Below are 13,904 nucleotides of genomic sequence, written 5' to 3'. Positions count from 1 at the left end.
GGGGGGCTCTAGTCACATAGAATGTTGGGGTTCTTAGGGATTGGCTTGTTTTGGCCTTGTTTTGAAATGGGATTAGCTTGATTTTTGGCTTATTGTGAAAGTCAGGGTGCTTATTTACCATGTGAAAGTTGGCAACTATGCATAAAACCCCAAACCAGAACAGAAAGCTATAGTTGGGTGGGGATAACTGGGGCATCTGGGGATTTAACAGCACTGGAGTTCGGTGAAGGAAATACAGACTGCTGCAAACAAAGATTGTGTGTTTTGCTGATGAGATTGCAAAACATGTTTGCACAGGGATATTATGGTCTTGGGGCAGGAGCTTTCTGGCAAAATTGCTAGAGGACTTTATTTAAAGTCACACATGTATCTGCTACATGTTAAGCTCCTATGAGCTAGCTGTTAAAAAGGCTTAATTACTTTCTTGTTTTAAAAAGCAGGTAGAGGCTCTTAAGTGAGGATGGATGGAGATGATAGATGATTGAGCAATACATGACTTTCTAGAAAAAAATAATTTTTGTCAAACAAAAATACTGTGGGTTTTTTTCTGCCAGAGAGAGGAGCAGAGGATGCAGGAGCTGAAGAGGGATCTCCCTTCCCTCACCTCATGTGTCCCCAGGAGTCATTGTGATGGCATCTGAATAGCTGACCTCTGAAATGATCTGCCGGATGAATTGGGCAGTTAATAGTTACTGTGTAATTTAAAATCAGCTGCCTAGGCTCAACAGACGTCACCACTAGTGTCCTCAATAAGGGGCAGTTGAAGCTCTAACATTTTTCTGTGCAGTGCCAGGACTGAGGCGCAAGAAGAGCACACTCAGGGTTGCATCAGTGGATGTTTGCAGTGTAGTGTCAGAAAATGTTTCTCTGGCACATTTGGCTCCCAGCTGTAAAATCCGGGGTTCACAGTTGCTGCTGTGCATACCCGGCTCTCCCGGCCATGCTCCCTGACACAAGGGGAGCGGACTGCGACTCGAGGGGGGCACGGCTGGTGTCCCGTGTGGCCGGCTGGCTACCCTCGCTGGGTGCCAGGGCTCCTGCGGCAAAGGCACAAATTCCCCGTGGAACTGCAGCCCCTTCCCCAGCTCCCGCCCGGGCCTCTCCGCCCCAACCCAGGGAGCGCGCGCTTCGCTCCGCCTCCCTGCCCCTCCGCCTCCCGCGCATTGGTGGCTGGCGGGAGGGGGGCGGGCTCCGCTCGGCTTGTTTGTGCCCGTTCCGCAGCTCCCCCCGCCTCCGGGCGCTTCGCTTTAGCCTTGGCCTCGCCGCTGCCTTGGGCAGAGGGGAGCTGGCTGCGCGCTGTGCAGGGACGGGCCCGCTCCTCGCCTGAGACGCGCTTTCCCTCCCGCAGGCATGAGGCTGGCGGCCACGGCCAGCCACAACCAGGCGTACGCAGTGCAGGGGCTGCTGTGCAACCACTGCACGAGCCGGGGTCGCAAGGTAAAGGTGGGGTGCTGGGGCTGGCCAGAGCGCGGGGCGGGAGGCTGGTCTGGTGACGGGGGTCACTTGTTTTGTTTTGTTTTGTTTGTGCTGAGCTGCTGGGGTAGCCACCAAAGCCACGTCTGCCTGAGTCCGGGACGGCCCCTCAGCTGGGCTTCACCTGTGGGCTTAGCTTTGCCTTTTGTGGGCTGCGTGTTCTCCGCCAAGCCCAGGTGTGAATGCCCTTTCGGAGGGGAGAGCCGCCCAGGGGGTGTGCGGCTTGCTCCTGTCCGCTTGTTCCCTAGTGGCGGGGTGTGTAATTGGTGGGAGGCTGGGTGTAACAAAAAGGCATTCAGAATTGGAAAATAGAGCCTGGAACACCAGGACCAACCGCCTCTTACACTGTGGAGTGGCTTCCAAAGGGAAGTTGTGACAGTCCCATCATTTGAGTCATTAAAAAGTGCCCAAAGCCAATCCCTGGGAATGCACTGTAGGGAACAATCCTTTATTGACAGGGAGGTTGACCAGGTTATGTAATAGGGCTCTTCTATCTCCTTTTCTGTGATATACAAGCACACTGGCTGTTGATGCGGATTTGTCATTAGTCTTCAGAGTTAATATACAGGTGGAATGAATAGAGTCCATTCATGCTTCTCAGAGCTCTTTATAAACAAACAAAACCACTAATTTTCTCCTCTGGATATTCCAGTGTGACAGTCTTCTCTGCATGTGTCTCAGATTATTAGCTTTTTGGGGCAGTGACTGTTGTCTTGTGTCTTGTCAATTCTAAGTAAATAATATTGTTCTGGCCTGCTCTCGAGACTAGGGAAGAAAACACTTAATTGGGTCATATTTGCATGTGTAGCTTTAGGTATTAGATATTATGATACTGAACTTAAATAACTCTGTTAATGGCATAAAGCAGCACTGTCCAGAAAATATGATGGTAAAGTTTGGTGCTTCATATTCAAAATTAATTTTTGTGGTTTATTATTTGTGTTGCAGTCTTAATAGTATTTAAACTTTGTTTATTGCCTTCCAAAACCATGCTGCTTCCTCCCAGCCTCTTTTCCCCTTCCTTAAAGCTCTGGTGTTGCGAGTTTTGCTTTGGAGCTGCTCCAGTGATCTTAATACATATTTATAAAATATTTTCAACATGCATATTACAGAGATGGCACAGAAGGTTTAGACACTGGTCCTTTTTAATCCCAGCCACTTGTGACCTGAGTGAGTTTGAAACCAAGTGAAACAAGTTGTGGTCTTGGTATAGTTCCAACACAAACTCAACTTCTTATAAACTTGTGCCAGCCTTTTCCTAGAGAGGGAGAGTATGCTGGCATAATAGAAGTGCCATGGCTAAAACTTCATTTAGATATATCTCCAGATGTGTATGTTAATATTTAATTCTAGAAGAGCCAAACAATCACTACTACTATGTTTTTATTATTATTTATTATTAATAATAAGTGAACAAGAAACTTGGGAGTCTGTATGTTTTTGGGCAGATCACTTATGCTCCTTGTGCCTCAATTTCTCCATCTGTACAATGCAGATAACATTAAGCAATTCTGAGTGGGTGTTGAAAAATGTAATATTTTAAAAGTATTCTGAAATATTTAGACAGAAGGAACTTTCCACTTCATATCTAACTTGTAGAGCTAATAATATTTTAAGATCTGTTTTTAACATACAATAAAAACACTTTTACTTTCTTTGTGGTGATTAAAATCAAGTACAGTAGGCCTATTGAACTTGGTAGAGTTTGTAGGAGAGCAGAATGATTATTTGTAATCATTTAAATCTGTATGTGTGAACAAGCTGAGTGCTTTTATTCTGGAATAGCTCTAGTTGTTCCTGCACAAAGGAGCTGGTGTCAAAATTTTAAAATGGGAAGAGGAAAAGAAATAAAGATTCAGCAGATGTTACCTTAATACTAATTATGGTTTGGGTCTGAAAATGCCACAGTGCGCTCTGGAGGCTTTTGGGTTGGGGTGACGGTTTTAGAACTAAGTAAGGAAAACTCCTGGACCACCAGCTCTGCTACCACCGTGTCTAGAAAGAGCTTTGGTTTTATTTTTGACTTGTGTTTAAAGAAGTAGTATTGTCCCTTATCTAATCCAAATTCTTCAAAGCTTTTAAGGCCTGTTGGTGCAGCTGGATAACTGTTGGGGATTCTACAGTTATAGTAATGAGCAGAATTGAAAGCCTGACTTTTAATTGAAGAATGTATCAGCTCACTGATGGAGTTACAGGGAAATCAAAATAACTTGTACTGTGGTGGCAGTCTGTGCAGTAGTTATCGTTAAGATCTAAACAATTAAGTGTTCCAAATTCATAGCATTTCAGTGTCACTACCATTGAGTTATTGGTTTGAACTGATCTTTGAAGGGGAAGTAGGGGACTGGGGATAACATTTCCAAAGCGTGTAAAAGCCTAAATCTCTCTGAGAAATCAGACTTAGGAGCCTAAATCACTTAGGAGCTTTTGGAAATTTGACCCTAAAAGAATAGAAAAGATGCTAAGAGTATTTTTAATGTAGGCATGAAAATATACCAATATGAGGTGATTCTCCATAAAAAGTGAATCCCAACAAAACTTAATTCTAGTCAAAATCATTCCTCTTGCAAATAAAATGTATTTGGCTCTTCTTAAAGGCTGCTTTGTTTCTTTAGAACTTGTGATTTTTGAGGTGGTTATGTCTGTATCCAGTGGCATTTGGTACTTCATGAGGACACAAAGAATCAGATGATATTAATACTAATGTGGTTGAGTGAAGTAAATTATATTCCCACTCTGCCTACAATTTGTGCGGAAGTGTTCTGCTGTTTACAGTGGTTTTAGTAAATACACAAATGTATCTTTCCCAGACTTGCAACACTTGACATTGTTATTGTACTGAAGGTAAAGAGACTGTGCATGACATCAGGGAAACAAACTGTAGACTGGTTTGTGGTCGGTTTTCAGCTCATGAAGGTCCAATTTGTTTATTGCAAATTAACAATTGATAACAGTACACCATCTGGTGCATCACTCTGGTGACAGAACTATAACTGAGTTTTGAGAGAAATTTTTATGGTAACAAGGGCAAATACATCAGTGCTTTAATAGTTGGTAACCAGTGATCAGAGAAAATATCATAGAGTGAGTGCAAGTGCTGTAGCAATAGCTAAAGTTAAGATGGTCTAGGCATTCCCATTCTAAAGGTCCTGTTTCATTTGCTCATAACTTCAACCTTTTGGGATGAAATTTCCCATGTTTGACCTTTGTCTAGGGGCAATGTGTTTTGTTTTAATGAGAGTAGAAATACATACTTTCTCCAAGTATTACACAATTGTGACTCTTTTGGGAACATCTCTAATAATAAAGCAGCAAGATCTTGGGGTAGAACCCTGAAACTTGTCAGGAAGATAGCTCTTCAGCAGGAGAGGTGCCTTTCGAGTCTGCCCTAAAAATGTCTTGATTTGGCCGTTTTGAGGCATTGAAAAGCCATATGTAGTTTTGTAACGCTTGAATAAATATCTTCCAGCATTTTAAATGAAAGCGAGCTGCAAGAAGCATGTGTGAATGTAGAATTTTGATGTATGATTAAAACAAATGTACTGAACAAGAGGTATTAAATGAGGCAGGGTGTAATGAGAGAGGAGTGGTTATTAGGAAACATAATTAATGTTGTGCACCTGCTGCATTAATTGTGCACCATTCAGCTTTCACTTTGAGGGCCAGATGCTCAGCTAGCATACATTTGCATAAACAAATTTCCACTAGCTGAAAAACTTGCCCTGAGAGAGTCCATGGAAGGGCACGGGCAAAGGACTTCAAACACCCAGATTCAAGTCTTTGCTCCACCACAAACTTTCTCTGTGATGTTGGGCAAATCACTTACAGTACATCTATGCTGCAATCCAAGGTGTGATTATAGCATGGGTAGACATACCCATGCTAGCTTTACCCATGCTAGCACGGCTAAATATAGCATTGTAGATGCAATGGCACAGACTTCAGTTTGGGCTATATGAATATGCTGGGGACCCTGGGTACATACTCACATTGCTAGCCTGCACTTCAGCCTATGCCCCTGTAGCTATACTGTTAGTTTTAGCAGCTAAGTGTGGGTATGTCTAGCCATGCTGCAATCGTACCTTGGACACTAGTGTACGCATAGTCTCTCTGTCTCAGTTTTTCATCTGTAAAATCAGGACAGTAGCACTTCACTTCTGTGAAGTAATGGGTACATTCATTAGATGTGATACACACAGATACTATAGTAATGGGGGTTGTGATCCAAGAACCCTCTAATGCTAACTGGCAAAAGAGTTACAGGAATGTCCTGATTCTGGAATGTACATTCTGGTTCACCAAATAATGTCATGTGAGGTGTTAAATGAAAGTCAGGGGCACTCTAGTCATGAATATCATTGTGAATTGTAAGCACAGATACTGTGTAAGGAGTTAGGTATATATACTGCAAATATGTTCTTAGAGTCTAGGTATGAGTCAACTGCAGAAATGAAAGATTTCTGTCAGACAAGATATTTTGTTCACAATGGATGCACAGTTACATACGAAGTTATTGAAGAGATGTGAAGCCAACAGAGAGAGAAAGAGTAGCTGGGGGTGATTATGCTGTCTCTGAGTACGAGCAATAAACTTTGGGGTATAAGTAGAAGGCAAAGATACCCGCTTACCGTGCACAAAGAAAGTAAACAGACAATGTGTTTACCTTCATGACAATGGGATCTCAGCCAACCTTGGCTGAAAAAAGGTGTGGAGGACTTCCGGGGTGAGAAACTTCTTTAGACATGAGGTTAACCTGCTCAGTTAAGTCTAGTCTCTAGAAAGCATGTTATTTTTTTTTTATCTGTAACTGTTTGTTTCCTGTATTCTTACTGTCACTTGAGTCTTAGATCTTTGATGATAAATTTATTCTTGTTTTCTCTATAAATATATCTAAATGCTATGATATTAAGCTAGGTGCTGATCCTGAGTTGAATTGTACAGGCTGGTGTGTGTACTGTTGCCTTGGGGACAGCAGACCTGGTATTTCTGTGAGTGTTCAGTTGATAAGGGGCTGGACACTACAGAGAAATGCTTCAAAGGGATTCTGGGGCTCTGGTGCACATATTGTTAAACTGTGAGGCAAAGTAAAGGCAGGCATAGGCAAGAGGAGATTGTGTGAGTGGCTAATGGGCTGGTGGTGTCAGGGAGCTGACACCCAGTTAAGCACAAGCAAGGCTCCTTCATACTGGAGGTAACAAGGTGACTCTTAGGCCAAGGTACTCTGAGAACTGTCACAGGAGCTATTTAAATTTCATAGGTAGAGTGAGATGAGGCTCCTGTGTGATGTATGATTTAAAAGTATATTGTAATGCATAATGAGGTAAAGCTAAGGTTGGGCATTTTGTGACTTTCAGTGCTTAACTTTGCAATGTTAACATTCTTTTATTCCGGCTTTTAAGATGGAGCAGACATGACAGATGAAGAGATTTGCTATTGCTTATTTATACTGCAGAAGCACCGAAAGGCCCCAGTCATGGTTGGTATCATATTGTGCTAGGTGCTGAACAAACACGGTCCATATCCCAAATAGTTTAGAGTACCTGGGATCATAAGTTCTCACAGAAGAATTGCATCTTGGGGGATTTGAAGGAGGAGAAAGTAGTAACCTTACAGTTAGATCGGGAGGGATTTCTATAAAGAGGACAATATGGGTGGGAGACAGTTGCAGAGGTAAGGACAAGATACTTGAACTCAATGTGGTGGAAATGGAGGCCTAATGCAAAACTTCTAAGAATGGAGTGACATGTTAGAGCTACAGGAAAGGCCTTTGTGAGAAGGGGATCATTCTAAGTGTTAGTAAGAGACTGAAATTATTACCTTGTCAGTGTAGTATTTGAAACATGGGATACAGGGAAAGTCTGAGTTAGACACAGTTGGTGATGAATATCAGAATGGAAACTGATTTTTTTTTTTTTTTAAGTACACAATTTAAGGTCTAAAGAACACCTCTCTATCTTAGGTAAAGTAGAACCTCAGCATTACGAACACCAGAGTTACAAACTGACCAGTCAGGCACACACCTCATTAGGAACCTGAAGTATGCAATGAGGCAGTAGCAGAGACTTTTCTTTAAAAAAAACAAACAAACAAAAAAAAAGCAAATATAGTCCAGTACTGTGTTAAATGTATCCTACTTTAAAAAAAAAAAAGGGGGGGGGAGCAGCATTTTTCTCCTGCATAGTAAAGTTTCAAAGCTGTATTAAATCAATGTTCAGTTGTAAACTTTTGAAAGAACAGCCATAACCTTTTGTTCAGAGATACGAACAACCTCCAATTCTGAGATGCTTGCAACTCTGAGGTTCTACTGTACTTATATACTGTTACCTGTGTGGTATCTGAGAGCCTCAGTCTCTAGTGTGTGTATTTTCAAAACACCCTGCAGGTGCTGTTATCTTTATTTTACAGCTGGGAACTGAGGCCCAGAGACACTAAGTGGCCCATAGTCACACAAGAAGTCTGTGCCAGGCAGATTTGAACCCAGGTCTCCCAAGTCCTAACCACAGGGCCATCCTTCCTCTCCCTTATAGTGCCTTTTAAAAAATGTTCCATGAAGGTGTTTTCTCTCTTTACTTACATAACTGTTTTTTAATTAAACCTTCTTCCTGTAGCATAATCATTATATTGAGGGGACAAGAAAGTTGAAGGTCAGGACTTGCTGATATATTTTAGACTGTATTGGGCAAAATAAAGTAGTAATCTTATAAGTCTCAGGTTGTAGAACTTTGAGGCTTTCTTCCTGTAATTGTTCTGGGAAGGGGAAAGACTAAAACTTAGCTGTCCAAGAATTAAACTAAGATTTTTTTTCTCCTGCTGTGTATGAGTTGGCAGCTAGGTTTGGAGACATCTGTTAAATTAAATGTTACATAAAGACCTTTTTGTTTTCTCATTGTCACTTGGATATAAGATCTTTCTTTAATTTATCAGTATATGGTTGCCAGGACAAGAAGTAGCTGGCCTCTGATGGGTAAGATTCTTTTGAGGATATAAATTCAGCCCAACTCTGACACACATTGTATTACAGATTTAGTTGACAAGTGTATCATGTTTTTGAACCTTGTGACCTGCAGTAGGAAAAGACTCCGTCACAAGCCTTATCCTTCCATGTAAGATTTGAAAACACTAGTGGTAAGGACACCTTTTAGTTAACCCTTTCCCCGAGTATAACTCAAGAAATGAAAACATCTGATTTAAGAAGTCAGAGGCACATTAGACAAATAGAATCTTGAGATTACATGTGGGTACCATGGACAAGGGTCAGTATTCATTCACTCTGCAGTCTGAAGTTTGTAGCTCTTTTCTATTAGGGAAAAGTTCAGGAACTGTAATTGATGGATCAAGTTACTAGATTTTTTTTTAAGACAAATCAAGGTTATTATAAACAAGTCACAAGCACCAGTCTTGCTTATTATTGGTCTTTTTTCTTGTATTTGGATAATATTTCTGTTTATGTAAATTCACTGCATGTAAACGAAAGCTTAGGCAGCAACTTTTTTTAGATAAGACCAATTGACTTCTAGAAGCCACGTTCTCCCCTGAGAAGGTCCAAGTAATTCCCATTGAAGTGCATGGTTGTTACCTGGATCCTGAGAGGATAACTGGGCTCAAAATTCCCAGGTGCAGCAGATTTAATATGAAGCCTCCTTCAGTTGAGCAGGTAGAATAAAAATAACCAATGGTTGTGATATGGATAACTCTAATCTCTTAGGTATGGAGATATGTTGTCTGTGTTTCAGCAAAAGTTTTGTGATAAACTGTTTTTTTCAGGTTGGATGCAATTACCTATCTTTCTCTCTGTCAACTTAAATAGCTAATTAACCTCTCAAGTTTTTGTTTGTTTGCTTTTTATTTGCAGATACCTTTAGCGATTCACACACACCACTAAGGTTGAAAAAAACAATTGGGTTAAGTTTACAGCTGTTTCATTTCCTGACAGATGCACAGAGATTGGTATGTTGGTTTACTGCAGATGTGCATCAATCTCATTTTGCATCAGTGACATATCACATAACTGGCTGCTATGTACTGAACTCCTTGTTCTGGACACTCTGCCAAGTATTTTATGCAAAATGAAGGTTTTCAGTGAAGGAGGTTTTATTGTTTTTAACCAGAGCGGTATGATATACTGTAAACAAGTATGGTTAGTTATGAAGCATGCGTAGAAAAATAATTGGAAGTGTACAGAGTGTACCACTAAAACAAGCATAGCTCTGTTTGTTTGGTGAATTTTTTTCTTCCCTGAAGCCACAGCTGAAATGTTTATAGCTGAAAACTGAGATGGTGTAATTTTCTTTTCTAGGAACTTGGAATTAGAATTCCTAGACCACTGGGACATGGACCCAGCAGATTCATCCCAGAGAAGGAGGTATGTTTGCAAGTACACTGTGAGCTGTATGCTTTTAAGGTAAAGTCATTTAGGACCCACATGGTTTTAGAAAAGCAAAATATTTTGCACACTGTTGATCATAATAAATCATCATGAGACTGGCAATGGTTCTGCTAAACTAGAAAGCAATAATGGCCATGTGGAATTCTGGAATTTTACACAACCATATTTTACAAAGGAAATGCAGAGTTGTTTTTCATGATGATAATTACTTGTCCTGTCCCATCTGCAGTATTCAAATGTGGGCGGGGTCCTCTTACTGGTCCAGAGGAGTGTCTATCCTGGGGTGGGCAAACTTTTTGGGCCGAAGGCCACATCTGGGACTAGAAATTGTATGGCAGGCTATGAATGCTCACAAAATTGGGGTTGAGGTGTGGGAGTGGCTGAGGGCTCTGCTTGGGGGTGCAGGCTCTGGGGTGGGGCCAGAAATGAGGAATTCAGGGCGCAGGAGGAGGCTCCTCCAGGGGGCAGGGTGAGGGCTCCATCTGGCGGTGCGGGCTCTGGGGTGGGGCTGGGGATGAGCGGTTTGGGGTGCAGGAGGGTGCTCTGGGCTGGGATTGAGGGGTTTGGAGTGTGGGAGGGGGATCAGATCTGGGGTTGGGGTGTGGGGGCGGGGCTCATGGGTGCAGGATCTGGGTGGCACTTACCTCAAGCAGCTCCCAGAAGCAGCGGCATGTCCCTTCTCTGGGTCCTACGCGAGGCACGGCTAGGTGGCTCTGCACGCTCTCCCGTCTGCAGGCACCGCCCTTGCAGTTCCCAGCCAATGGGAGCTGCGGGGCCAGTGCTTGGGCCGGGGGCAGCATGCAGAGCGGAGCCCCCGGTCTGCCCCTAGGGTTAGGAGTCAGAGGGGGGCCAAGCCCCAGACCCCGCTCCCCAGCAAAAGCTCAAGGGCTGGATTAAAACAGCTGGCAGGCCTGATCCAGCCTGTAGCCCATAGTTTGCCCACCCCTGCTCTATCCCTTAGTTCTGGTGATAGTTGTTGTTTTTCTTATGAGCTCTTACCACTTCTCCAAATGAACAGAAGTTTATCGTTTGTTCAGCTCAAAGAGCATGTGATAAAGCTCTTTCAGTGCTGCTCCTTGCATTGATTGGCAGGAGAGACTCGTGTAACAAGAGGATTTATTGATGTGACTGTGGTCAGTTTTCTGGGAAGTGTGAAGTCTTTATCCTGGGTTTTCCACTATTGCCAGGTACCCAGGTAGCGCTTACATTTTTTTTTTTACTTAACTAGCATTTACGCCTTTTATAGATACTGTGGTTAACCTTCACTACACTCAGCTGTGTTTGCTGCTGTTTTCCAAAGTGGCTGCACTATGCTCTTGAGAGTAGAGTGTGCTGGCCCTGCCAGAGATACAAGTATTCTTATTACCTACATGCCATCTGAATTTCAATGCTGCACCTTAAAATGTCACATGCAATACCCTCATACTTTATTAAGTTTCTTTAGAACTCCTAGTTAACATTAGATTCTCATTTAGCAGAATGGACCTCCCAAACCTAATTGGGGCCTCTGAGAACTATGTGATATAAATATTTAATCATAATTTTGTCGATATGTTTTGGAAAAACGTTTCTAAAGCCCTCTTTTTAATTCAAACAGATTCTTCAAGTGGGAAATGAAGATGCCCAGATGCATACATTGTTTGCAGATTCTTTTGCTACTTTAGGCCGTTTGGACAACATCACCTTAGTGATGGTGTTCCACCCACAGTATCTAGGAAGCTTTCTGAAAACTCAGCACTATCTACTGCAGATGGATGGTCCATTGCCTCTTCATTACCGACACTACATAGGGATAATGGTATGTTGGAGTGCAGAGCAGCAAGCAGAAATAGCCATTTTGGCTACTTGCTTTAATCCTTTTTATAACAGATGTTAACTACATTTTTGTGTTTTCAGCTGAGGGAGGGCCTTCCAACGTATGTTAAGGGAAATGCCAGAGTAATTACCTGAAGTATTTTATGTTTTATAGAACACTCTCTTTGTTTTTTTTTCTAAATACAGTTTTATGAGATCGGTGCTTATGGTATAAATGCTCATGCTTTCAGAAATAATGGGAGGAGGAAAAAAGATAATCTTAGTGTTCTATAAATAGGAAGATTATTTTGCCATCAGATTCCTATGTTCCTCAAATCTGTTTTTTAAGCCAGGTTTTTAACAATCTGTGTCTTGTCCAGCACACCTCAATATAAATAACTTTACCATTCAGTCAATATTTCAGAATCTTCAGATCCCAACCAAATTTCCTGTTAGATCCCAAAATTGTCATAATTAACTGTAACAGGTGTAGATTGTAGTATTCATTGTGCCAATGAAGCACTCTGTGTCCATTTAAGTTATCTTGAAACTCTGAGCCTTATCTAAACTAGCAATGGAAATTGTTATTTTTTGAGTAAACCACGTGTAATCACATTCCTTACTGGAAAAGTGCCAGTTTTTCTGGCTTTTACAGGCAGAACTTTAGAATCAGCTTCCCACAAACCAATTTTAGATTAGACTTTAAAGATGTAAAATCAAAACACTGTTATGGTGAATGTGAATGAAAAATGTTCAGTTGTATATTCTTAAGAGGAATAATTGAAACAAGCTACTGTGTTAATCATAAGTTGTTTTAATTACAGATTTTGACCACTGCAAAATCTTACATTGTAATAACGATTTGCATCATTGCTATGAGCTGATTTGCAAAGATTCTTCTGCATTATAATTTCTTTTTTCCTTCTAGGCTGCAGCAAGACATCAGTGCTCCTATCTAGTTAACCTCCATGTTAATGACTTCCTTCATGTTGGAGGAGACCCCAAATGGCTGAATGGCCTAGAGAATGCACCTCACAAGCTGCAAAATTTAGGAGAATTGAATAAAATATTGGCTCATCGGCCCTGGCTTATCACCAAAGAGCATATTGAGGTTAGTCTTCTCTTATGCAACACCCTACACGTCCTTACTAGACTAAATGCAGTCTAAATTTCTTGGGGCTGAGGAGGGAGCTCATTTTTTTTTCTAGTGGTTTTATTTACACTTTGTCGCTGAAATATTGTAATCGTTATGGAAATGATCTATCACGGTCTCATCTCACTGAGTAATAGAGTTCTTATTTAGAAAGCAATTCTACTGGTACTTTGGAAGAATTGCATGTTAATGTATCACAGTGTGACTAGTAGCCCTGATCTATAACCCTCAGTAGGATGGACATGTGTTACTTAAAATGTGATGGTATGTCACTGGCACATAGCACCTGATTTTGTAGGCTCTACATGGGGCTGTGTGGAACCCATGTTTAAAATGGCTGAGGCTCTGAATGACCCAGCTTGAGACTTAAAAGTAGAGGGTGCATGTTCAGATACGTACCTTCTTAAAACAAGATTATTATACATTTCTCTTGAACTCAGGATTTTCAAGATGATAGAATAGGTGAAGATCAGCACATTTTTAACAGAATTATTGAAAACTGTATTTTGAACCTAGAGACTCCAGTCTACTGTATATGCATGTAAAATGTACATATTCCTCGACACTCTCACACTTAAGCAACTTTTTAAAAGCAAATTTTATATATAAAAACAATAGGCGCAATAACCTGAAGTATAATGCCCTCCTTTCTAAAGCCACTCTTTGCCTCCTGGCTGTTGCTTTCCTCTCTCCAGAGAAAGGAGGAAGAGTGTTACTTTCTCTGAGAAACATCTGCTGGGGAGGGAAGCAGAGGCTGGCCTTGCAGGAGGGGAAGAAGCATACTCTTTGCAAAGGCTAAGAACCTCCCATTTGTTCCTGTCCGTAGGGGAAGCTGGGGTTAAAGCATCCTGTCAGCCACAGATAATTCCTCCCACGTGGAGCCACTGGGGAAGATGGAGTCTTGAGCCATGTTTCACCCCAGACTTTCTTTAGGCAGCTTATTTGCCATGAACTGCCTGGGGCTTTCCGAGATTGCAGAGATGGGCTAAAACCATCCAATTTTTGCCTGTGCCTGCTAAACTTGAAGGTTTGAGGTAGAGGCATTGTTTTACTAATGGTGCTAAATTGAAAAACCAGCCAGCCTGACTTTAGTGGAAA

The 13,904-nt window shown here is 41.7% G+C and overlaps 1 protein-coding gene across 19 annotated transcripts in view; it reads left to right on the top strand.

Moving 5' to 3' along the window:
* The window catches only part of SESN1 (sestrin 1), a 137,683-nt gene that overhangs the window by 116,255 nt on the left and 7,524 nt on the right, over positions 1-13,904 (top strand). For 7 of the 19 annotated variants that reach the window (XM_073336967.1, XM_073336962.1, XM_073336960.1 and 4 more), the window contains exons 2-4: positions 9,770-9,874; positions 11,457-11,657; positions 12,582-12,764. In XM_073336967.1, coding sequence (XP_073193068.1) covers positions 9,770-9,874; positions 11,457-11,657; positions 12,582-12,764 — 489 coding nt within the window. Of the gene's footprint in view, positions 1-1,236; positions 1,438-1,496; positions 6,950-9,325; positions 9,421-9,769; positions 9,875-10,896; positions 11,055-11,456; positions 11,658-12,581; positions 12,765-13,904 lie in introns of those variants that run through there. The other 12 variants (XM_073336971.1, XM_073336961.1, XM_073336979.1 and 9 more) reach the window with 9 other exon arrangements.

This window comes from Lepidochelys kempii, chromosome 3, assembly GCF_965140265.1.
Source record: "Lepidochelys kempii isolate rLepKem1 chromosome 3, rLepKem1.hap2, whole genome shotgun sequence".
Classification (NCBI taxonomy): domain Eukaryota; kingdom Metazoa; phylum Chordata; order Testudines; family Cheloniidae; genus Lepidochelys; species Lepidochelys kempii.
This window is presented reverse-complemented; position numbering and strand designations above follow the sequence as displayed.